This window comes from Calliopsis andreniformis, unplaced genomic scaffold, assembly GCF_051401765.1.
Source record: "Calliopsis andreniformis isolate RMS-2024a unplaced genomic scaffold, iyCalAndr_principal scaffold0001, whole genome shotgun sequence".
Lineage (NCBI taxonomy): Eukaryota > Metazoa > Arthropoda > Insecta > Hymenoptera > Andrenidae > Calliopsis > Calliopsis andreniformis.
In genome coordinates this window covers 40638376-40664181 of record NW_027480422.1, presented here as the reverse complement: position 1 = coordinate 40664181, position 25806 = coordinate 40638376, and the positions used below count along the sequence as shown (strand labels likewise).

General features: G+C 38.1%; 1 protein-coding gene and 1 long non-coding RNA gene across 3 annotated transcripts in view; one reads left to right on the top strand and one right to left on the bottom strand.

Moving 5' to 3' along the window:
- Cht7 (chitinase 7) overlaps positions 1 to 23526 on the top strand; it is a 46845-nt gene extending 23319 nt beyond the window's left edge. For both annotated transcript variants that reach the window (XM_076390174.1, XM_076390175.1), the window contains 5 exons: positions 13724 to 13871; positions 14723 to 14908; positions 14983 to 15105; positions 18594 to 18795; positions 23026 to 23526. In XM_076390174.1, coding sequence (XP_076246289.1) covers positions 13724 to 13871; positions 14723 to 14908; positions 14983 to 15105; positions 18594 to 18795; positions 23026 to 23234 — 868 coding nt within the window. In that variant the 3' untranslated portion in view covers positions 23235 to 23526. The remainder of the gene's footprint in view (positions 1 to 13723; positions 13872 to 14722; positions 14909 to 14982; positions 15106 to 18593; positions 18796 to 23025) is intronic.
- LOC143186497 (uncharacterized) lies at positions 4591 to 5379 on the bottom strand. Its single transcript, XR_013003054.1, has 4 exons — positions 5241 to 5379; positions 5029 to 5168; positions 4848 to 4933; positions 4591 to 4726 (listed from the first exon to the last, which is right to left on the bottom strand). It is a non-coding gene; the product is annotated as an uncharacterized LOC143186497 (long non-coding RNA).
- Positions 23527 to 25806: the final 2280 nt, after the last annotated feature.

Here is a 25806-nt window from a genome sequence, read left to right as displayed (position 1 = left end):
ACGTGGATGACGTCAGCCACTATCACATCACGGAAAGAGGGGAAGGGGTTCAGCCGTCGCTGTAATGTCATTGATTTGGAAACCATTTTGTAACAGGGGTAACTTTACCGACAGTCGATAATTTTCCGGTTTTAAGTAACTGTCGATAACAGTTCAGACTCAATTTTTCAGATCCATTTTGTCAGTTACAATTGTTAATATTTTTTTGAATCATATTTTTCAACTTTCATGTAGTTCCCTCTCTTGCTCGGTTCAATACATCGAAGCAACTTACGGAGGACCGCCATCAAAATCGATTGACAAGGCGTAATATTAGATAATCGAAAATACATTCAATGAGAGATTTGAAAGTAAAATATAAAAGTGTAAGAATCATATAAAAAATATAAGATATAAAAGCATCAGGTATCACAATTAGAGCTATTGATTGTGAGATACCCGGGTATATCAAAATTACCCGTGATACCCGAATATATCAAAATTACCCGTGCTACCCGGGTATCTCACGGGTACCCGCCACACGAGGCAGACAAGACTGTTGTGCCGAATTAAGCCGAGTTGAACCGAATCGAATCGGAATGAACCGAAGTGAACACAACTGAGCCGAATTGTACTGAACTCGAATAAACTAGAATTGAATCTTCGTTTTGAAGTAAAAACAAATATATCATAATTTAAACCCTCCTTTCTGGTGGAAATGTAATACATTTAAATATAAAAAATTATCAAATCTAGCAAAAGCTTATTTAAGTATTGCAGCTACATCTGCTAGTTCAGAGCGTTGTTTTTCTACAGCTGAGAATATTGTAAATGACAAGCGTTCTTGCTTATCACTTGAAAATGTAAATTTGTTAGTATTTTTATATCAAAGCAGAAATGTTTAAAATACAGATTGTGTACATATATGTAAATAGATATATAAATTGAAACATGTCACATACAATGCAAGAATTAGTTTTGTTGAATATTTTTTATCACGTTTGATTTATGATCGAATAACAATTTATCTATTTTTGCACACACGTTGAGTTAGATAGTGTCTTAATGATAAGTCCTGATAAATATAGAAACAAAACGAAAGCTGTAAGGTGAGAATTAATGAATGTCATCTGCTTTGAAAATAACAGAAAACAACTAAACAATATTTTTATGGCCAACTCAACAGTTATATTCACTTTAATTTTAAGTACTGTACGAGGAATTAAACATAAATGTAAAGAGTATTGACAATGTGAATGAGTTTAAAACTACCGCAAAGCAGTCGGCTCAATTCGGCTCAACTCAGCTTAATTCGGCACGAGATTCTTGTCTATCTCGTGCTTTGGGTACTCGTGAAATACCCGGGTATCTCACGGGTACCCGGGTACTCGGGTATCTCACTCGGTTCACTTGAAATCTCGAGCCCTAATCACAATGGAAGGTGGAGAAAAGAGTGGTGATATGTGGCTAATGACTTGAAAAAATTATGTATAATATTCTGTAATGTTAAAAAGGTACGATTGGATATGTCAGGGCAACGATATTACTAATAAGATTAGGCAAAAACATGGATTTACAAGAATCGACTTTTTGTCCTTATATGCGAAGATATTGAGCTGGAAAAGAGTTAACTCGAACGAAAAAAGTTCAACGCAGTAGGATCTTGTCGTGATTTAATGAGATTCTGCTGATATTTAATAATATGAGCAATACAAAGTAGAGCAAAAGTCGATCATTTACAGTTGCGGAATTTAAGAATTTTTATGTAATTTAAAGAGTTTTTTGAACGAAATAATGATTAGACTGTGCTGGATTGAACTTTTTTCTGTTGAATTAGCTTTTTCCTAACTTAGAATCTTCTCATATAAGGACGGAAAGTCAGTTCCCGTTAACCCGTTCCACAGCATTGTTTTTTGCTGGGTTATCGATGAATCGGAGTAAACTACGTTACAAATTGTGTTGGGTTCGTCCGTATGAGGTGGCGCATAATTGGGAGGACTGTTGATGTGAAATCGGAATCTATGATGCCCAAATAGGTGATGTGAATTACTGAAAATTTCGTCCTCCATTACACACATCACCATAGGAGTCGCATGTACTGGAGCTCAGCGCTTCGGGCCACTTCAGACAGTTTCGGAAAGTCAAAAGAGGAGGCAAATGTAAAGCGAACTTTACTCTCTCGTTCTTAAAACTGAAACGGTGTCCAAGTCATAGGCAAACGGCACAAGTCAAATATTTTTCCTTTCCAACTTACAATTAGAAGGGGACTATTCGGTGTGATTCTCAGAGGGCTTATACAATTTTAAGGAATGAAACTAGAAATTAAACGCGATGGCATTTTGTGGAATACCCCTTGCCAGTGCGTATTTCTTATTAATAATTAAAACCAATATACAGGATGTTTTCTTTAAGTTATGCCACTATTTCTTAGGCATTTCCGATAGTGCAATCAAAAAATATTTCAGACAAAAATTTATCAGTACTCTGTTGACTACATGTTCGCATATTCTGAAATCTCAAAAATTGCTTTTTTACGTAAAAAAATCAAGGTCACCTTGACTTTTTTAATATCACTATATGTTTTTAACATCATAGAATTGTTAGTGACGTTGAAACGAATTCAACAACATATTAAACTATGACCTTGAAATGACCTTGAACCCACAAATTTTGTGCAAACGTAATTATAATGAAAAATTATTTTTTACAAAATAAATAAGGTTAAATCAGATGTTCGAACTGCGATCCATCCTCTATGATACAGAGATCCGCTCTTTGCATTAGATTTTTCGTTGTCCTCTATACGCGTATGCCCATATACGCATGTTTTGCGAGTTTATGTAGCCATTGAGGTGGAACCACACTGCATTTGTTAATCATGTTATGACCATAACGTTCGGGTTTACTTGAATTAAATTGCAAAATCATACTAGAAATTACTGTACCACAGATACGCGATAGGCATGTAATTTTACCTACAATTGTCTTTTGACATTCTGTATGTCTTTACTCATTCTTCGACAACCACTATACTGGGACAAAATACTTCTTGTGATTTTAGACCTTTTTTTAAGTATTACAATACACGTTTTAGAAGGCACTACCCATGTTTGTCTTCAAACTCACGCTGGCACTTTGTTACAGACCCCATTTTGTACATTACATGCATACAGTAGTATTATTGATTTATATTCTTTCACCTAATATAAAATATTGGTTTATGAACTGAATATTACCGTGGTGGCAACAGACCGACGCCACGTCGCCTTCGAATGTTTAGATAAAGATTTGGAATGAACGTCTGAATGTTAGCGGAGTGTATAAGGTTCGAGAGGATGTTTGGAAGTGTGTATCGAGTGTCGCGCAGAGTTTAGAGTGCAAGCGAATCGGTGAGAAAGGGAAGAGAATGACTGTGGAGAATGCGTGAGTGAATTGAAAAAGTCAGTTTGATTTGAGTGAAGTAACGAGCGGACACGCGGACATCGCCAGTTTTGATACCGCTTGAATAAACTGACAATGAGTCTCGTGCACCAAATTTAGTCAAGTCTATTATTTTCCCTAGCCGATCATCATCATCCTCGACAAATTACCAAGTTCCATCTAAAATAAATTATCATAGATAATATTGTCACTAGTTACTCACCACAACTCTTCCCCCTTCACATACCCCTTCCGCCTACACCACCCTTTGTCTATTGGTTTAATATTGGTACTCTATACATATGCATCTTCGACAATCCCACTTCACGCTTTATCAATGAATTTAGCAATACTTTGCATAGTTTTTCGATGATCTAATATTATGCTTTGTCAATTAAGTTGATGTCGGTACTCCGTAAGTGTCTTCATTATATTGAACTGAGCAGGAGAGAAGACTGCATAATAAAAGTTAAAAAATATGGTTCCAAAATGATCGATAGAAGGGACAAAAAGATTAAATGTCAAAAGTTACCAACAGATGATTGAGACGGGAATATTACCGACTGTTGGTAAAATCGCCAACGTGACAAAGCAGTTTTTAAATCAATAACGGTACGGTGAGGGTTACGGGGGTACGGTAGTCACGTGACTTTTCGAGATTGCCAGGTCGGTATCTGCTATTACAGTTTTCGTTACAGAAATAGTATTACCCACAGACACGTGGCTGCCTGATGAACGCAAGATGGAGCCTTTCTATGATTTCGATTTCGGGAGGTAGCTTAGAAAATTTCCCCCTCTACTGCACACGCTACTATACGAGTTATGTGTACGTGAACTCGACGCTTCGCGACCGACTTCGGACATTTGCGGAAAGTAGAGAGAGTGCGAATATGAGTCTTTCTCTCTCACTCTTGAAACGCCATATTCAACTGTTCACATCCCTACAAGCGGCACGAGCCACGCGCGATGTTTCCGATTACTGAGATATTTTCAGTGATTCAATACAGCACTGAATCGTGTGAATGTAGTGGTATTTAGCAAACGACACATGTTATTTGTATGTGTATAACTTTTACACGTGTCACATCCTAAATACCACTACATTCATATTATTCATTGTTCGCCCACATCGATACGATCCATCACAACGATAATTACACAATACATTTAGTTTGAAATAACTAAACAATACATGTGTTAAAATTTTTTATTTAAAAATAAAACTTGATATCTTGGTGCCCGTCTCTTCCGCCTCTGTAGCTGCTGTCACGACCCCGGTCAAAGTTGCTACTGCCGTTCTTCCACTTGCGTAGTGTGAACTCTTTCTCTATCAAAGTAAACACAATTATTTATCTATAATATTGAAAATAAACATAATTATTACATTTTTTGTGATTTATAAGACAAATATGATTAGTTAGTGTGAAATCACCTATACATCTACGTACCTCTTTTACATACTTCAGTAACTCCTGTCATGGCGACATCGTTCATCTGGGGCAAGCTGAAACTTCTCCTGTGTGAACTCTTTTATCTGTAATGTTGAAAATAAATATAATTATTACATTATGTTCGATGTACAGGAGAAATATGATTAGTTAGCATGAAATCTGTTATACATCTATATACCTTTTTTATACACGTTCAATAACTCTTGTCATGGCGATACGGCTCATCTGTATTTATACTGCGTTCACTGAGAGAATGCAGTCGTTTCACGCAGATGACTACCATTGTCAGCTCGCAAGTGTCGAAGGAACTCAGCTGTCCTATTGAAAAATGATAGTGAAGTTCCAATAAATTTTGAACTCAGTTTGAGTTTTTTGATGCCCTGTACTTACAGAAGTCAGAAAATTACAGTTGGATGCTATAAAATCTGTGATAAAAATTTAAGCACAACGAAACCGATTTATAATGAATTTATCTTCGATGAAAAATGTACATTATTATTATATGTATGTGACTATACTTATCTCTTTACATATGTTGTAAAGTGTTGGCTCTGTCTTTGTTTCAAGTGGCAGGATTTGCACTCTTGATACTGATCTGTGAAAAACAGAAGAAATGTATGGTGTTGTCCAATTATTTATACGATAAAGATATCATCATTATCGTACTTACCGTTTTTTGTGCATCATTTCCACTTCATACAAAAGAATTATTCCTGTGATATGAACCTGTAAAAGAAATGTATACAAAATTATTTTCATGATGATTTCGAATTAATTCACCTATAGATAACATTTTGTAATTTTACAGTAGTCGCAATAGGCCATAGAAAAGTTCTTCATGTGCGCTGCTTTGCACTCGTTGGTGCAATTGCGACATTAGATTGCAATCGGACAGCTCTTCATGTGCGCTGCTTTGCACTCGTTGGTGCAATTGTGACATTAGATTGCAATCGGACAGCTCTTCATGTGCGCTGCTTTGCACTCGTTGGTGCAATTGTGACATTAGATTGCAATCGAACAGCTCTTCATGTGCGCTGCTTTGCACTCGTTGGTGCAATTGGGACATTAGATTACATTCGGCTATTAGACAATATTATTGCCTCAATAAAGTGGGAGTTGTCTTCCCAGCATTACACATCGTTAGATGTATTTTTGTATTGAATTGAGCATGTAGCTCTTTTTTTTATATATGAGGGCTCTCTAATTGGCTGACCTCTATTGAACCTGCTGTCTACAATTTCTGGTAGCATGCAGTCCTCATAAAACTTTTTTAGTTTTTCTTCCATTTCTGTCTGCCAGAATTCGTTGTCTCTTTTTACTTTCGTAATTTTCATCCCTTTCGGGGTCCATAAACAAAACAAAGCATTTTCTCTGTTGGTGATATGCAACTGCCCTTGCACTTGATAGTAGTAATGGTGATTTTTATTTAATTCATCACCGCAATAAATCCGTCGTATTGCAGGAAGCTGTTGTATCGCTTCAGTAGGCGATAAATCCTTTGCCGATTCCGGACATTTGACTTCAACGATAGTATCGTCTTCAATGAGGCTATCGGGCGTCGCACCCAAATAAGGTACGACGGCATCGATGAAGAGGCCACACGATGCAAGAGTAATTCCAAATTCTTTTTCTAATTGTTTCAAAGCTTTCACCTCGTTCTCTCTTCCGTATTCCAGAGAACGTAGATTTTGTATTTGCGGATACATTATACTCTTCAAAGTATTTGCTCGTGGCGTATCCTTTCGTAATCGGCATATCTTACCGAAATTAGACGCAATTAATAATTTTTTCCTATATGCCATCCATTTTTCACAATTCGCCTGATCACGAGTTTCCTCTTCGATCCTGTGTCGTATCCTCTGCCATTCGCCTAGTGTTGCTATATGCCTTTCACACTCAGAAGAGTACACAGCCTCTTCCATGTCTGGTTTCTCTGCATTGGGGCCGTAATCGCTATCGCATGATTGTTTTTCATACCGAGAGGAGGACGCTTTCGCTTGTTGTAGATATTTCATTTTTCTCAATAATACACGTTTACGTTGTTCTTCCATCCTTTTTACAATGGCTGTCGGTTCTTTGTCCATTGCGATACTCAATCGGCTTAACGCTTCTTTTGAGTTACATTGAACAACAGCAGCAGAAACTCTACCTTGATACGAGCCTTTTCGTCCAAAGTTTATGTGTTTTCCTCCGATGAATTTAGCAATAATATTATTAAATCTTTCGACGGAATTATTGTTCAGAGTGTGCAGCAAACTTTCAGCCTGAACGAACAGTGGCTGCATCGCCTCCTCAATGCTCTGATAAATGCCCGCTTCCCTCAGCTGTGGAACGTAGTTGATTCCGTTGGAGTCAGAGTGTTTGACGCAAAAATATGCTAATCTCTGACAATCCTTATGTTCACCGAAAACGTGGCTCGGCACATTTCTCAAATCTACCTTCAAATTTTTTATTTGGTCGACGAGATTTATCTTCTCCTTGAATCGGTATTCTGCAGCTTTGAGTATACCCATGCGCAGGCGGAGGGCATTCTGTTTGACGATGCCTCTTAGTTCCTTGCATCGACCTTTTGCAACGATTTCGTTTATCTTTCTACCGAAATTGCGTAAGAGATGATTGGTGCATTCAATTTTCCGTACATGCACCATGTACTCTTTGTAAGGATCATTATCCAATATCTTTTTGTATACACTACTGTCACCATCGGCAACTAATATTGCGTATATTAGGCCGTGCATTTCTACGCTACAGTTGAAGCCTTCCACAATAGCAGCACTTTCCATTCCAGTTGAACTCTGATTACGACCCCAGTTTTTGAAGCAGCGATGCTCGCGCGCTTCTTCCTTCTTCTTAGCTGCTCGTTGACAGATCATACAGAATTTATTCTTCACGTTGATATACAATACTTTTTTTGTGTGGTACCCAACGATGGCCCCTACACCAGAAAGAGAATTGTAATCACCACCACGGTATGATCTTTTCATCCAACTGCCATCTGCGACAACTGCGATCCACGGTACATTAGAACCCGGGTATACATCGCCTCTTGCTATGGCCAGTTCTCTCTCCTCTTTTCCTGCATCTTCCATTTCTCGTTGTGCAGCCAGTTCGAAGGCATCGATCAACTCATCTTGACATTTGTCGTACAGTCTTCTGGACATACACGATACGTTTATGACAGACATTATTTCTTCCAGTTGATTATATTCGCCGCCTGTCAGCATTGTCACGGAAACGGCACTGCGATTTATATCCATAGTGGCATCAGTCTTTTGCAAACATGATATGCGCTCTTGATGATTGCACATTTGACACTGTACATTATAGACTTTCTCTAATCCGTTTTGTTGATGTCCAACTATTTTAAAATGTTCGATGCCACAGCCGATATTTGAATGTTTTCCGAGCTGTATTATTTGGTTGAAAACATATGGAAAGTCGACAAAGTCTATCCCTTGTGACATTGGTCGATCTAACTGTTGTGGTTTTTCTCTATCTACCAACCCGTTCCTCTTGGAATCAATGTCACTTCGAACATCTTCACTTACTTCTTCATTGCTTTCTCTTGCGGAAGACTGCCAAGACTCTTCCGGCACTGGCGAAATTCTTTCACTATTCAGTTGATCTTCTTGTTCCATATCTTCTATATCTATATCTTCCAAGTCGTCTTCTTCTATGATTTCTTCTATAATTTCGACGTCTTCGGGATTTCCAATGTTTTCTTCATGTCTTGCATGAAAATCAGCTATAGTGGACGTACTTGGGAATATTTCACCGGACGCACCTGTACCAGTACTTGTTTGGATTATGTTACGAGTATCCTGACGGAGTTGTATGTTGCTGGTATCGTCTTGTTGATATTGCCTTATTAGGAGGTAAGCTGCATCCTTTAGTTGTCGTCTGTACGCAAAATATACGAAATATGCAGTAGAAAAAAGACAGGCATAGTAAAAATCATGTACAATTGACTAGCTATTTGGAAGAAAGACCTTTCTCGAGATAAGCCTTTGTTTCGATTATCACAGTTTTAGAATCTAAAAATCGTATTATATATGTCCTCAAATTACCTATGTCATACTATGAATCAACTAAAGTACGAAAGTGTTAAACAAAAAAAGAGCCTTTCTCGTGATAGCCAATAAATTTTCCCCCTTGTACCATGCAAATTTCATGTAAACAGTTTTTTTATATCTTAATTTAGGAAATAATGGACTGTACAGTGTTACGCAGGACACCCTGTATGTATATGTAGCGTACTCGACCAGGTAGTTGGTCGAGCGAACGCGCACGGCTGTTAGCCATTTAGGGCCTACGAATTGCTAAAGGAAAGGCCTTGGGCCTTGAAGTGCTTGCAGCCATGTGCAAGGATCAGTCAAGATGTTTGGGTAAAAATTGTTTCTCGGGTCTGGAAAGTCTCACTCTGGTTTACGACATGGTTTTTCCTTACGGAGACAAGGATTGCGGACCAGAGTGGGCATTCCGTGGTTGCCTTTCGAGAGTCAAACACCAAACGATTCGACTGCGCTGCCCTTAACGCAAGGGTCGGTTCATGAAAGTAAAACATTACTTTTCATAGATTATATTTGAATCATCTTGTAAATAGTATAAATAAATATTAGTGATAGGTACATAGTGTTTAATTATTAATCTCCACGTCATTCACCTCATATAGATAGGTGGTAACGCGCTAGGCTACGAGCGAGCGATGCTTGGCGCGACGCGAGCCGAACATGACCGATTGTTACTCGAAATCGCGACAGCTAATCGACGGTCCTGAAATATTTCAATTCGCTATGCGTGGCTGGTGATGTATGTATCCAAACGCACACGAATGTTTTGAATATACATGTGATCTGCTGCATTTGTTTCTTCATTATGCATAATCTAACTGCAACATCAGACATGTATAGGATCTCACCTCGTAACCGTAATGAAATGATGAACGTCAAAATGCACAGATCCTATACTTGTCATCTATGTCTTTACCTTTGCTCGAGTTCGGATCCCGTTCAAACCTGCAACTTTTTTTTATTCTAGAAATAATTCTAATATACAATTTGAATCTTTATATAAATTTGATTTTATATTACTTTGGCTCAAATTATTATTGTATTCCATAAAAGACTGGTTGTAAAAGAATGAGAACAGTGCAACTGTGTTTTATGACTATCTGTGCGGCTAAAATATGAATTATATTTTCTACGGTATTTTATAAATGAAGTAATATATGAAACGAGGAATTCTAAAGTTAAAAAACTAAAAAGAAATTATGTATGAAATAAAAAAGTCACAGATTTGAACCCGCATGACAGCAAAAGACGGGCTCCGTATTCTTGCACGTTACCGCCTATGCTATGTTCTTTTTAGAGACACGAAATATTTAGACATTCTATAGATTCAACAGTTCGTATTCACGCGTGAGTCCACCAAACGGCTGAAACAGGCGTGAAGCTCGTAGCTATCGGTTGTAGTCAGTCGCCAGCGTTAGATGCCCACTTCATTCCGAACAATTATATGATTTCGACTAATTTTTTCATACTTGAATATCGTTCAACAGCAAAATCAATCGATGCCAGTCAATAATAAATCATATGAATGTAGTACTGTTTATAATGACATATATATATACTATTTCTTTGTGTACTGTGTTGTTGGTCAATCGATTGGATTTGCTATATGTACATACAATATCCAATCAAGGTATAGGAAAATTAGGACATTATTATCCTCGTGCAAAGTACAATAAAATGTGACTTACCTTTTCCGCCACTTTGTATTGTTGGACATGCGCTTTGAACACGTTGTAGGACGAAAACATTTTCTGTTCCCCTTTACATAGCGTGATCGTTCTTTCTCGCCTCGCTTTCTTGCTTCCATGCCAATAGAATAATCACACAATTATGAACACACACGAATTATCACGGAACTGCCGTATAAAAGTTGCAGTACGAAATGAACCGTACAGAAATGTAGCACTTTAGACGAAATTAAATTGCAATACGAATATATTTGTGCACTAAGTAAAAGCTCGATTGCTTCGTATTCTTTCACCGTCGCACACAAAGCAAAAAACTAATGAGAGGAAAAACAAAAGACAGTAGAAAGAATATGGATGTACGAATTACATTATTTTCTAACGTAAATACTAATGTATTACAAAATTTATAACAACTCAACGAACAATCCTTGTCCTTCCAACACGCTCTCTCTCTCTCTCTCTCTCTCTCTCTCTCTCTCTCTCTCTCTCTCTCTCTCTCTCTCTCTCTCTCCCTCTCTCTCTTTCTACAACACAGATAGGAGATGGAAGATTTTTAGAATATTTACACATAAAGTTTTAGTACCTCCTACAAGTACAAATTACTTAAAGAAAATATCAAATAATGTATTGACAAGAAGAAATTACGCGAAACTATCACCCAAGGGGTATCAAGTTTTATACCCTTGGAATGGCAAGAAATTGATCCCTTTTTTTCTTTGAAACTGTTTCATCTATTTATGTAACATAATTACATTTCGTACATTTTGTAATTATTTTACATAAATAGATCAGAAAATTTTGAAAAGAAGAAGTTTTTTTACGCCAACGCATTACTCAATATTATGTTCAACTTATTTATACTTATAGAAGATAATAAAATTTTACTAATATCTTGAAAAGCATTGAGTGTCATATATTCGTTATGAAAACCACTGCTGGAATTTCGATTAATAAAATCGAAATGAAGATCGTCGTACGGACAATGCACGAATGTGAGCGCTTGATTATCAGACATACCGTCATTTGCAAAGCGACATTTGCGGAGTAAGCATCGTAAGTATTTTCGCATTTACTATCTCTGTTTCTTCTATTGTTACAAGATCATGCTATAATTCATTGAAAATATGTCTTTACTTATCTCGAGTGTCGAATAATTCCTTCGACGATTTATTTTCTCAAATAATTTTCGAGCACGCGTCTAGTCGCCGAATGCTGACTTGGGGACAGCCTCGAACATTACAACGTAACATCGTCCAATAACACAAATCTAATTTTTTATGATTTATATTTTTATCCTATTTGTTTAAGAATGGTAATAAAAGATTAAATTTTTGTCATTGGACGATGTTACGTTGTAATGTTCGAGGCTGTCCCCAAGTCAGCATTCGGCGACTAGACACGTGCTCGAAAATTATTTGAGAAAATAAATCGTCGAATTAAAGATAAAGAAGTTATTCGATACTCGAGATAAGTAAAGACATATTTTCAGTGAATTATAGCATGATTGTGTAATTTGTCTATGAATCATAAATAATAATTCAAGAAAAGGATACAATAATTTCTTTAATTTATTTTTAGATGGCAAACAAAGAAACTAGTATGGAGTGTTCTCCATCGAAGGAGGGTGGAGAAGGTTCGTCAACGCCGCGGCCGCGGTCTCCGTCGCCGCGGCGGGCACCAAGAGAGCCGCGGCGGGAACCGAGGCAGCCGCGGTCTCCGTCGCCACCGCCAGCAGAAATGCTGGCTTTAATTAAAAAGGTACGTACTTATAATTAGATACATACGCAATTTCAGACTACATAACATTATAATTATTTACTTTTTCTATTACAGATGAAAAAACTTAAACATCAATTAAAATTTTATAAGTACGGAAGAGGCGGGAGAGGCGGAAGAGGTGGGAGAGGCGGGAGAGGCGGGAGAAGAGGGGGAGGACAGGGGCACGGCCCCAAAAATATTATTATTATTAAATAAATTATAAATAAATTATTATAATAAAAAAACAAAAAAAATCATAAATTAATTCTTGTATTAATTCTTTTTACAACCGGTGTAGTCACAGTGACTGCATTTCTAGAAATTGTAGAAGTCGGCGATGCTGACACAATAAATATGGGCAAATGAAAATATCGCGCGCCGTTTGTCGGCAACTTCACAGTATTTCAAGAGAGTAAGGTTCACTTTACATTCGCGTTCTCTTTTGACTTTCCGAAGCTGTCCGAAGTGGCCCGAAGCGCCGAGCTCACGTACACGCGACTCCTAAGGTGGTGTGTGTAGTGGAGGGGGAAATTTTCAGTAACTCGCATCGTTAATTTGGGTATCACAGATTCCGATTCCACATCGGCAGCCTTACAAATTAGGCGTCGCCTGGTTTGCAAATGCTCAACTAAATTCGTCACATTTTTTGCTCTGTTTTATCGATAACCCAGCCAAAAGCAATACTGTGGTATGGTTTTACGGCCTGACACTTTTCGTCCTTATATGAGAACATTTTGAACTGGGAAAGGGTTCATTCGATAGAAAAAAGTACAACGCAGCGCAGTCAACTCGCCATTTCGTTCAAAACACTCTCTAAATTACATAAAAACGCTTAAATTTCCATAGCTGTCAATGGTAGATTTTTGCTCTACTTTATAACACTCGTATTACTAAATATCAGTAGAATTTCGTTAAATCGCGAGTTGACTGCGCTGCATTGAACTTTTTTCTTTCGAATGAACCCATTCCCAGCTTAAAATCATCTCATATAAGGACGAAAAGTGTCAGGCCGTAAACCCCTGTTTTTGCCTAATTTTGTCGGTAATGTCGCTGCTCTGACATATCTGATCGTACCCCCTTAACGTCATTGATTTGGAAACCTGCTTTGTCATGCTGCTTTATATTATGGAATAATAAAAAATAGCTGAGTTTCGACTTGAAATAGGTATATGTCTATTACACCAAAATATTAGCAGCTAGTATTTTACATGCTCCACTGTAAACAAACACGATTTACAAGGGATAATACTTATTAATCATAGACAATACGCAATTAATAATAGAAAAGAACATAAATAAGCACATGTTAACTGTAGTTGGATGATAAGAACTCATAGTACATACCAATATATTTCAGTTATGATGTTCCTGAAATATCAAAGTACCTGGACTTTATTAACATCATGACGTACGACTTTCACGGTCAATGGGAAAGACAAGTTGGACACAACAGTCCCTTATTTCCCCTGGAAAGTGCGACTAGCTATCAAAAAAAATTGACAGTGGTAAGTAGAATGTTGTATTATGACTATGCTTAACAGAAATTAACTATACTTGGATGTTCTACTTTGTTCTTTCTGTTCCCTGTTGCATTAGGAAAGAAGAAAGTAATGGAGGTAGCAATGACCAATTATTTTAAATACAAATGTGACCATTTGTAGAGACAACTTCGTAAAAATCCCTTGATACGTACACGTAATACAAAAAGTGATTCCTGTATGACGAAACCTTATTTTACTGCTTCGTTAATAAAATGAAACATTCGATTAAGTGTGCCAATATACACCAATAATATTATGCCGATTTTCGATATATAAATAATTTTTAAATGAAATCAACCTCATAATGATTGAATTTCTATATTATTTCTCAAGAGAACAGTTGAGTTGTAACCAGTTTAACCAGCTACATGAAGTGACGTTATAGAGTAGAAGAATAGAGGTACCTTAGGCAATGTAGCCAGATACTAGGCGGTACCTCCACTCTTCTACTCTATGACGTCATCGGTAGTCATTTTATCTCGCAATATGGGTACCCTGGTTGTGGCATGGTTTGTTTGACACGTTTTATTCCTGTAATCAGTAAAATACAATACACTAAATAGAAATTTAATTTTAAATTTCAAGATAAAGATTAGTTTCGCACTAAACACTAATATACTGGAGCTATTTTTATCCCAAACCTAGAAACAGATCAGATATTACTTTGTTAGCGGTATTTTGTATCGTAAGCTTCCAAACCACTCCTTAAAATATTAAAGCTTGTTATTTACGTCTTGTATATTTTACGCTATCTTTACAGGATAACTTTACAAATTACATTACAAATACGATAACTTTACAAATTAACATTACAGGACTACAGTGCAAGAGAATGGGTAAAACAAGGTGCACCAAAAGAAAAATTAATGATCGGTATGCCTACCTACGGTAGATCTTTTACTTTAGTGGATAAAGAAAAATTTGATATCGGAGCACCAGCTTCAGGAGGTGGAACGCCTGGAAACTTTACTAGCGAGTCAGGATTTTTGTCCTATTACGAGGTACTGCCTATCACTCAAGATTCTTTTAATACAATATAGGCATCATTGCGCAAATAACGATATTGAAAGTTTAGGTTTGTGGCTTCTTAAGTGAAGACAATACCACTCTAGTTTGGGATAGCGAACAGCAAGTACCTTTTGCATACAGAGATGATCAGTGGGTAGGATTTGACGACGAAAGAAGTCTTGTGAATAAGGTAAATACTATAAATTGACTGTATAAAACTGTATAAAATTTGAAAGAAACTATAAGAGAGAAATACGTAAATAACTTAAAGGACTATCATTAGTGTTCCTCATGAATTTTAATTTTTTTTTTTTTTTTTAAATAAATATCTGTTACGTAATAGATTATTTTTAGAAACTCTCATAAAAAGCAGTTTTAATTTGAACTACAACGAATCAGTTTAGAAATGTAAGGTTCCAAGCACTGTGGCAATTGGAGCTATAGCGTCGGAAGGAATAGCAATTGTTTAACGAATGCAGGGTCGGTGTGGCACGCCCTTAAATATTGAAATTTATAGAATTATATTTTTGGAATAATTATTTATTAAACAAGGCTTGTCTTTATCTAAAATAGGTTAACAGTACGCATGATTTCACTGCACATGAATATTACTTCGATGAAATATTACTACAATGTTGTGTGACGTTGAATCGCTTTTTAATGCTTGTCTGAAAGGTGATAATTGATTTGAAGATTTCAGACTTTCACAATGACACAGAATTTTCACTATTGAGCCTTTCGAGAGTCAGTATTGTCTTTATAGAAATGTGATACACTCTATCAGTATGTCATTTAATTCACTGATGAAGCTAACTGCAATGCTAGCGAATCGTTAGGAACAGTCTACTGCAAAGGCACTGGTTACTCGGGAAATCTTCAATAGTGAAAACTGAAGATTCATTTGCTTCTATAGCACGTACGAACCTCTAAGGCCCGCTGCAAATGAGTGTTTTTTGGTCACAACGCGTTGTAGCAACAAGGACAGTTACTAATTTTCAATTGTGAAGAACAAGGAAAGATATACGAACGCGCCAACTTGGCGACACGTTTGCGTATTTTCAAAAGAACGCAGGTCCTGTTTCGCCACTTTGCGTGAATTTGCCGCTACAACTTGCCGCAAACGTGCCGTCTGGTTGCCGCGTTCGTGTGTCATTCGTTGTTTATTACAATTGAAAATTAGTGATTATTCTTTTTGCTATAACGCGCGGCGTAAAGAAGCATTAACTACTTTTTCAATATCCGAGGAACTCTGTCTGTCTAGTAGAGTAATTTCATTCTTTCTGGATAGGTAAATTAGCTACCCCTAACACCGTGCTAGGATAACGTAATGCCATAAAAGAATTCATTGTTTGCTTCATGAAATTGCTTTTACATTCGAAAACGCTGGTGTACATATATGCAGAACCTCCCTTCTGAAAGTTACCTTATTCTAAATTCAGTTGAATTCTCTGAGCATAAAGACTAACTGTGAAATATTGTGCATTCTACGAGAAATCACGTCTAAGATATTGTATTTATAACGGCATCACCATTAAAGTAGGGAACTGCGCATGCGTGTACCCCGATCTCCGGTTGTTGCGTTTGGGAATTGAATTCACTAACACAGTTTACGGTACTATGTACTTTTATTTGCTCTCTTCAGAGTCTTAACACAAACTGAATTCAGAACAACCCTACTAATACGTTATTGTGTGTCGTATTGGTAGGGGTTTATTGTCGAACAGCAAACGACTTATTCTGCCTTGGCATTACGTTACGAAAGCACGAGGACTTTCAAGGTGGTTGACAAACTCACCCAGTGGAAATAAGACTACTCCTCTAGTAGGAGACGGTGGCTTTTCTTCAGTTATCAGAAAGCAGATAATATTTCTATAAAGATTATTGTTCATATCGCCGCAGAAACAGATTAATTAACTCATAATTACTCATATCGCGGACATTTTAATAATACGAAGAAAAAATGTAACATTTAGACATTTGCCTAGATGTCCGCGGCTTGGAAGTCAAATACTTGGACAGGCAAGGTCAAGGTGTCGATGAATAAGAATTATTATTTAAAAACTACAAACTAATGAAAGTGTACGCAATGTGTCAAAGCTTTATTTATACTGATGAATTTTAGCTGTATGCCTGTAAAAGGCAAGGTATTGATGTCGACGAATGATCCTACAATTATTTAAAAATGCAGAATAATGAAAATATACTCATATTGTCACAGTTTAAAATTGACAAATTATCTGAAAGCTTGCGAGAAGGAAACTGTGAGTATTGATGATTTGAGAATACCTTGCCTGTCCACGCCAAGTATTTGACTTCCAAGCCGCGAAGGCAAATGTCTAGATGTTACATTTTTTCTTCGTATTATTAAAATGTCCGCGATATGAGTAATGGAATGTATTGAATGCATTTTTGGTATATTGCGATGAAAATGCTACTCATTCTTTAAGAATTGAGTGCTTTCCAGCCATCGAACGCGATCCTACATTGTGTGGGACAATGTTACACAATCTCAGTTTGCAGCTGAAACACTATTTAGTTTCTTTATTTAATCCCTAGAATGCAGAGCAGTCATTTTACATGAGCGTCATTAGAGTTTGAACGTAGCACTGTTGAATACAGCATTTTACCTGTCTATATGTAGCGGTGTTATCTTAATAAACGCAGTTGGAAAGTACCGAATCTTAAGGTCGCTTCCCATTGCTATAAATTCGAACCGCGAGCGCGTTCACCGTTCACTTGAAACTATCAACTCTACGAGCAGGAGGGTCTGAAGTACCCAGCGAGACTGCACTGTGATCTGCTTAATCACCAAATGAGCCCGGCAGACCCAAAGCGATCATGCATCGTTAAGCGACCTATGCTCGCCCAGTGAGAACGTCTTTTCGAACAAAATTCGCCGAGCACGCACAATTTATGACCGAACGAGCCCGTTACAGCAATGGGAAGTGACCTTTACATTGTGGTACACATTATCGCCCTCGCACGCTGCTGGAAAGCACATTTATGTACTTGCAACACATTTTGATTTCACATCCTTTTTTGTATTTTAATTATTATCTTCTATTTTTTTATGACTCACATCATATGTACTTGCAGCTCATTTTGATTTCACATATTTTTTTTCCGTAATCTTCTATGGGGATATGTACTTGTAGCTGATGTTGATTCCACATATTTTTTTTTATATTGTAATTTTCTTTTTTTGGGGGGGATCTTCTATTTTTTTATGGTATCCCTTTTTGTCCTCGACTTTTTCATGTACTTGGCATAACTTTTTTACTTTTACGTATTGCTAGAAATCATCCTTGCTATTTGTTCAACGTAGGTCAAGTTTTTATTACGTAAATCATTACAAGTATGTAAAACTTGTAGATTTTAATATTTAATAGTTTGCCACACGAACTTTACCTACTCGTCCGTCGAAAAGCTGCTCTTCCACGCGCAACTTAACTCAAATCGCTTCAAAACTTGAGACGTTACACTAACATAAATATACACATGAACTGCTGCCGCTAACGATAATAAAAATCTGCGCGTCTGATATATGTATACATCTTATAACTCATGGCATGCATTTCATGTACATATCTAAACTTATAATATATTTTCCAAAATTATACATCTTTTCTCGCTATTCTTAATTGTAATTATGTACATCTTTCAACTCCGATTGATTAGATGCAATGGCTAAAGGAAGAAGGTTTTGGAGGTGTAATGATATGGTCGGTGGACATGGATGACTTCAAAGGAACTTGTGGAGCCGGGAAGTATCCACTCATCAAAGTTATGAAAAAAGAATTGCAAGGATACAAGGTCAAATTAGAATACGATGGTCCATATGAAAGCACCTCGAGAAGTGGAAAATATACCACCAAAGATCGTAAGTAAAAATTGTATTTACTGATTCACACATGCTACATGAAAACATACACAATTTACATGAAAAGGTAAGTAGAAAATGTGGAATAAACTTGTCTAACGTCGAACCTCGAAGATTGAGTTGGAATTATAATCAGACACGGACAATTCAAACGATCGTGATCGCACTGACATTCTCTCCCCCTCTAACCCCCCTCTCACTTGCTCCCTCTCTCCCTCTCCCTACCCTTCTCACACTCTCATTTATTTAATAGCTTCCGTGTGAGAGATAGAGACTGTGAAGGCAGCCAGAATTGTCTGAGCTATAAGGTTTCTGAACATTGACCCCTGGCGGGAGCTATAGGTGTGCGCCATGTTGTAAGAATAGAGCAACCGCTGTGCTTGTAAACGGTTAAAGGATTAAGATTTCCTATTCGCATGTATACTTGTAACACTATTGCTATCTCATTTTCTGCGAGATAATGGTGCACGTGGCTTACAGATGACTTTTCTCACTGATTTATAATTCCTCCCCCATATTTTTGACTACATACTGTAAATTATATCAGGAGTGGATATTCATATGTGTCGGCAAAACTTAGTACCATGACTATTCATAAGCGCCCCATGTTGTATTCTTACAACATGGCGCATACATACAGGGTGTCCCAAAAATGTTGGAGATCCTTAAAAGGGGTGATTCGGAGGTAGATTTGAAACAACTTTTTCCTTAGCGAAAATGTTCTTCGAGGCTTCGTTAACGAGATATTAATAGAAAACCCTGACCAATCAGAGCGCGAGTATGCCGCTGGAGCGCCCGCGGTAGAGTAGGCTACGCGCTATGCGGCCGCGCTCGTACGCGAACAAGCGAGTCAGCACCAGTAGTGGGAAATCGCGAACTTCGGAGTCGATTGTCTCGAAAACGGTGCGAAATATCGAAAAATGTTACTCTTGCTTTTTTACTTGCTATGGGTAAAGGAGTCGAAAAGGAAGAGTAGCACTTTTCGATATCTCGCTCCGTTGGAGAGATATCGTCGACAAGAAGTCATAACCGGCGTTAAATTTAAAAAATACTGATTACCGACAAATTGAATAAAACTCACCCTTTCGGTAATTCCTTTCCTTTCTTTTTAGAAACCTGTGCCCCTAGGTCACTGTGCCGAGCCGGAACATCTGCGGACGAAATGGTTGGATGGTAGGTCAGCGCCCTGTGCACAACTGATCGCAGGTATACGCCACCACCCGAAATAAAGGGTCGCGACGTCAAGTGTATGCGAGTTATTGATGTATCGAAGATGTATTCACTGCACTGCACGACCACCAACACTGATCAAGCGATACAATCACTGAATTTATTTTTAATGGAACTTCTTGTTCCTACGTTGTAACATCCCGTAGTACTCTTGAAGAGTAAACATGTCTTCACAGAGGCTTTCCGACTGACTGACAAGATTTTTTCGAAGGAGTTTCCTCTTCCTCCAAGTAGTGTCTCGCGATTTCATTGTGAGGTATCCCCACCAAGACAACAGGATTCACGTAGGAAGAAATCAGCATTTTTTGGAAACGTGCGTTGCAGAAGGGCCAAGGACGGACCATCCTGACGGAAAAATAATTTTCACCCCATTCACGATGCTTGACCGTTACGATACGTTCCGACCGTTTCTGCCGGCGCTTGCACAGGGTTTTAGCCACTATGCTCGGACAAGGTCAACCATCGTGAATGGGGTGAAAATTATTTTTCTGTTCCTCTTCTCTACGGGCCCTTTCGTCCCGATACACGTGCAGTCTCTGTTTTCCATCTCGAAGCAATGAATGGGTACGTTCGCAGTGAAAAGACGGAGCGCACGCTTTCGTGAAACGTCAGGATGGTCCGTTCTTGGCCCTTCTGCAACGCACATGTTTCCAAAAAATGCTGATTTCTTCCTACGTGAATCCTGTTGTCCTGCTGGGGATACCTCACAATGAAATTACGAGACACTACTTGGAGGAAGAGGAAACTCCTTCGAAAAAATCTTGTTAGTCAGTCGGAAAGCCTCTGTGAAGACATGTTTACTCCTCAAGAGTACTACGGGATGTTCTGGGTGTATGTGGAGAACAACGGAGACGCTAATGCTTCCGTTGAAGCATATCAACGACCGGGTCCGCATTTAATGAATTAACAACAATCGGCCCCTTTCGGGGCCACCAATTCTTTTTACAACGTAGGAACAACAAGTTCCATTAAAAATAAATTCAGTGATTGTATCGCTTGATCAGTGTTGGTGGTCGTGCAGTGCAGTGAATACATCTTCGATACAGCAATAACTCGGATACACTTGACGTCGCGACCCTTTATTTCGGGTGGTGGCGTATACCTGCGATCAGCTGTGCACAGGGCGCTGAACTACCATACAACCATTTCGTCCGCAGATGTTCCGGCTCAGCACAGTGACTTAGCAGCGCAGGTTTCTAAAAAGGAAGGAAAGTAATTTACACTTATACTCACCCTGAAAGGGTGAGTTTTATTCAATTTGTCGGTAATCAGTATTTTTTAAATTTAACGCCGGCTATGACTTCTTGTCGACGATATCTCTCCAACGGAGCGAGATATCGAAAAGTGCTACTCTTCCTTTTCGACTCCTTTACCCATAACAAGTAAAAAAGCAAGAGTAACATTTTTCGATATTTCGCACCGTTTTCGAGACAATCGAGTCCGAAGTTCGCGATTTCCCACCACTGGTGCTGACTCGCTTCTTCGCGTACGAGCGCGGCCGCATAGCGCGTAGCCTACTCTACCGCGGGCGCTCCACCGGCATACTCGCGCTCTGATTGGTCAGGGTTTTCTATTAATATCTCGTTAACGAAGCCTCGAAGAACATTTTCGCTAAGGAAAAAGTTGTTTCAAATCAACCCCCGAATCACTCCTTTTAAGGAACTCCAACATTTTTGGGACACCCTGTATAGTTCTCACTTAGCTAAACCTCGCATCGTGTTCAATTAGAGAGAGCAGTGCAGCCTAACCACTGACTGTCTGTACAGTAAGTTAAAAGCATTCCCTTTTCCCCATTTACCGTTCAGACGCTCAAAATTGTACTTCGATACACTTGTACTCCGATCAAATTCAAAGTCAATTTTCTTGAAAACAAAGCATGTCGTAAAAAGTTTTATTCTACATTTTCGACTTATTCTCTCATGCAGAATAACCTGCTTTCCGCTTATGCTGGAACACTCTCCTGTATTCCGTTCTGCGACATTCTGTATAAAAACTTTTTGTAAAACCATTTATTTATTTGTTACAAATACAACATCAGGTCGCTTCTCATTCCCAAACACTCTTTTCCTTCAAACAATCCTATAGCAGGCTATATCACTAGAGTGTGGACCCGATATCTCGGTGCAAATAAATCTTTTTTGTAAAAAATTTTACATAGATCGAAGGTACATCTATAAAACTAATATGTACTCACTTAATAATGTCTAATCACTACCATTAACGATTACTGGTTGACAACATCTGAGCATACTTTCAATCATCTTTTCGGTATATGAGACAGGAAGAAATTTCCATATTTCTCGAATACGATGAACTAGTGTTTTCAATTTAAAAATACGCTTCCCTCAGAATTTGTACTTCATAATAGACCAAACATTTTCGATTGAATTGGCATCGGGGGCCTGAGATGGCCAATCTAACACATTAACACCGTTCCGTTTTCCATTCCGTATAAGGACGGCTTCAGTGTTTGGAATCGTTGTTCTCTTGAAGTGTCCACTGGTTTCTGGTTCCATCAGACCAGTGTTTCACCAATACTACGAGACCCCTTTCATGCCATCTAATCATCTTCTAGGCATTTAAATTATCCATAAAGACGCATAATATCCCGAAACGCCGAACGTTGAAACACTCCTAAACATGAACTTTTATTAGATGTTTAATGCTCATTGAATATCAAATTTTACAGATATTGCGACCACGTTCTTGCAGTACAGAGTATACACTCTATAGCTGGAAGGCCTAACATAGTCACCAGTTATCACCTGCCGATAGAATTATTTAGTTTTATTCACTCTCTTCCTTGTTCACATAACCTAAGTCCCTGTCATAAATCCTTCAAATACGTGGAACACCCATGGTTATCTATCTTCGAGACTCTTTAAGAATAAACTATTGCTAGCACATACATTATACTTACAATTAGTTTGACTGTTTTGATAATTATAGTACTTCTAGCAGGCAAAGAAAATTAATTGCATCAATAATTGATTGTTACAGCAAACGAAGTTACTTGTGACGAAGAAGACAATCACATATCATATCACCCAGACAAAAATGACTGTACAATGTATTACATGTGTGAAGGCGAAAGGAAACATCACATGCCTTGTCCAGTGAATTTAGTCTTTAATCCTAACGAAAATGTTTGTGATTGGCCGGAAAATGTTGAAGGCTGTTTACAACATACGCAAGCGCCGCCAGTGTAAAGAGAAACGGAATGAAAAATAAAAATTCATAAGTATTTTCTACTATGTTTGCGACCGTATTAAAATGCACTTCTGTTGCGACATAGTAATATAAGCATTCCTGGTTTGTCAACTAAAATAACAACGAATTATTGATATGTTACAGACAAATTTTTTATTTTAATTCTTTCTCTCTACTTTACTTCCCTTTCTCTATATTTGGCCTCTTGCTTATTACCGTTCTTTTTTCTTGATTCTGTGTTTAAGTACAAAAGCATTCTGTTCGTAATTATACCATTTTTGCAAACCATACATACACTAATTACCATGACAAAGTCTTTGTAAATAAATAATTCTTTGAAGAAAAAAATTGTAAAATTTTAATCTTATGTTTTAAGAATTCTAAACCATCTATGTATTTCGTTTGTAATATCTACAATGTGATAGTAGAGCAAAGTAAAATATGTATAACGTCAATTAATATTGTTTATTTTATATTTTACATTAAAAACCACAATTTATTGTTCACATTTCTTTTTATTGGATGTAAGTTTATCCCTTGTTATGAGCCGAGGGCGAGCGTAGTTTGGCCGCGATGTTGACGATTGGTATTTTCGAGAATTTTGTTAGTAACACACAGACCCGTGTATGGATAACACAGGGAGCTGCAGGATGGGTGGTGTGAACAAGCCTATGTCTAGCTAATACAAGGAGTTAGAGGACCGAATACATGCACAGAAAGACTTCTGTACAGCTAATACGGCGAGCTGTAGGAATATCAGTCGATTTATGACTTATCATTTTAAACAATACATCCCGACCGGTAAGAGTGTGTTGCTTGTCGGTTCCATTTAGCTTGGTTTTTGAATTTTGACTCTTGATTAATAAGTTAAGTTAATAAGTAAATCGTGATTTGAATATACACACAAACTAAATCATGTGGCAATTGTTAGAAGCGATGAAGGTACTCTAACGTCGGCTCGGTTTATAAGAGAAAGGTGTGGTAAACCAAAGAATTGCATAATTGATACTCTTTTCTCTGTCTTTAAAAGGATGGACGTTTATTACTGAAAATCCGAGAAGAAGTGGGGAAAGAGCATCCTTCTGTATCTTTTGGCTGGCGGCGTGGTCCTCCCAGTGTTTGGGAAGTCTGCAATAAAATGTTGGTGGAAACACACCGATTATTATACGAACAAACATCATATGTACTATCGTGTTTGTAATACCGACTCCTGGCTATGTCAACGTGCCCGTTTGGAGGGAGACCTACTGCCTCACTGCGATACGCAAGGTAGAGAAGCAGTTGACGGGCGATTCGTAAGGATTTAAGTTAGGCTCGTCTCTGTATTGAATGCACTTGAGTGAGGAATGCCTCGAATGAAGCACGAAGTGAACTGTGGTTCATAAGCGTCGAGAAGCACGGTTACTCGTAAAGCTTGCCTCGGTGGCTGGTAACGCCGGCTCATATCACGGACGTCTTGCGATTCAGCGTCTACCACGCAAGTGTGCGTTTATTTGTCACACTGGTAACTTATTAGACGAGGTTACAGAGCCTTCCTAATCGAGGAGTGGAACACTAGCTCACATTAAACGTATCTGTTGATTGCACCACTAACGAGTGGTCAACGAAGGAGTAGTCTCTGGTTGATCCATAATAAAGAATCAGAGAGAGACCACCGATTCCAAGATGCATCAATACGAACAACTTTCACGTAACTTAGGGCAAGCGGCTTCGACTGTAGAACACGTAAGTTACTTGGATTTCGAGCAAGTCGAATGCACCAAGTCGCGTTAGAAAAACAGTAAAAGACAGCGACAGAACAGCGCTAAGTGAGAGTCGGCAACCAATCTATTTCGACGAGGTGTTACTAAGGTTTTCTTTTCGCTAACTACCGAAAGACGGACAGGTGTATCTCCGCGAAAGTGCGGATAACTGATTAGCCGCTACGCGGGGCTCGCTGTCTTCCTATGTCTCTTTCTCTATTGTTATAGCATTATATATATCTCTCTTGTACTCTAACGTCACAACGCGACCTCAAGTGTTCCTTTCAAACTCCTGATACAGGTCGTATTTACACGATCGAATTTTAACCGAAATAACACAAAAACGCAAACAGTCGTTTTTTTCGTGTCCATTCTTAGCACAACCAAATCACCTACGGAAATTACACCTTCCGCAGGTAACGTATGACAATATGGGTCCCAAAAATACGACTAAATTCCTAACAGTCATTCTTACTCTATGGTTAGATAGCTTGATCTGAAAGGGAGCCTAACCCGATTTTGCTTTGTTCAGGGTGACAAAGTAACGACTCTCAGTAATTAAGGACTGAGTATGGAAGAATTGCTCATCAATCCTTATTATATCTCAATTTTGTGTATTAAAAGTGATGAAGACGTAGACGTAACCTAACATCGGAGCTAGGTATTTCGCAAAACATATAAAACAAGCGGGAAGCAATAGCGCTTATCTATGCACCCAGTACGTTCTAGCTCTCAACAAGAGCTAAAAAAATCACGTAGGCGATGCATACCTAATGTGGTCTTATGGTGTGTCTATTTTATTTGCCTGCTCACGAGAAGAGTCACTTGC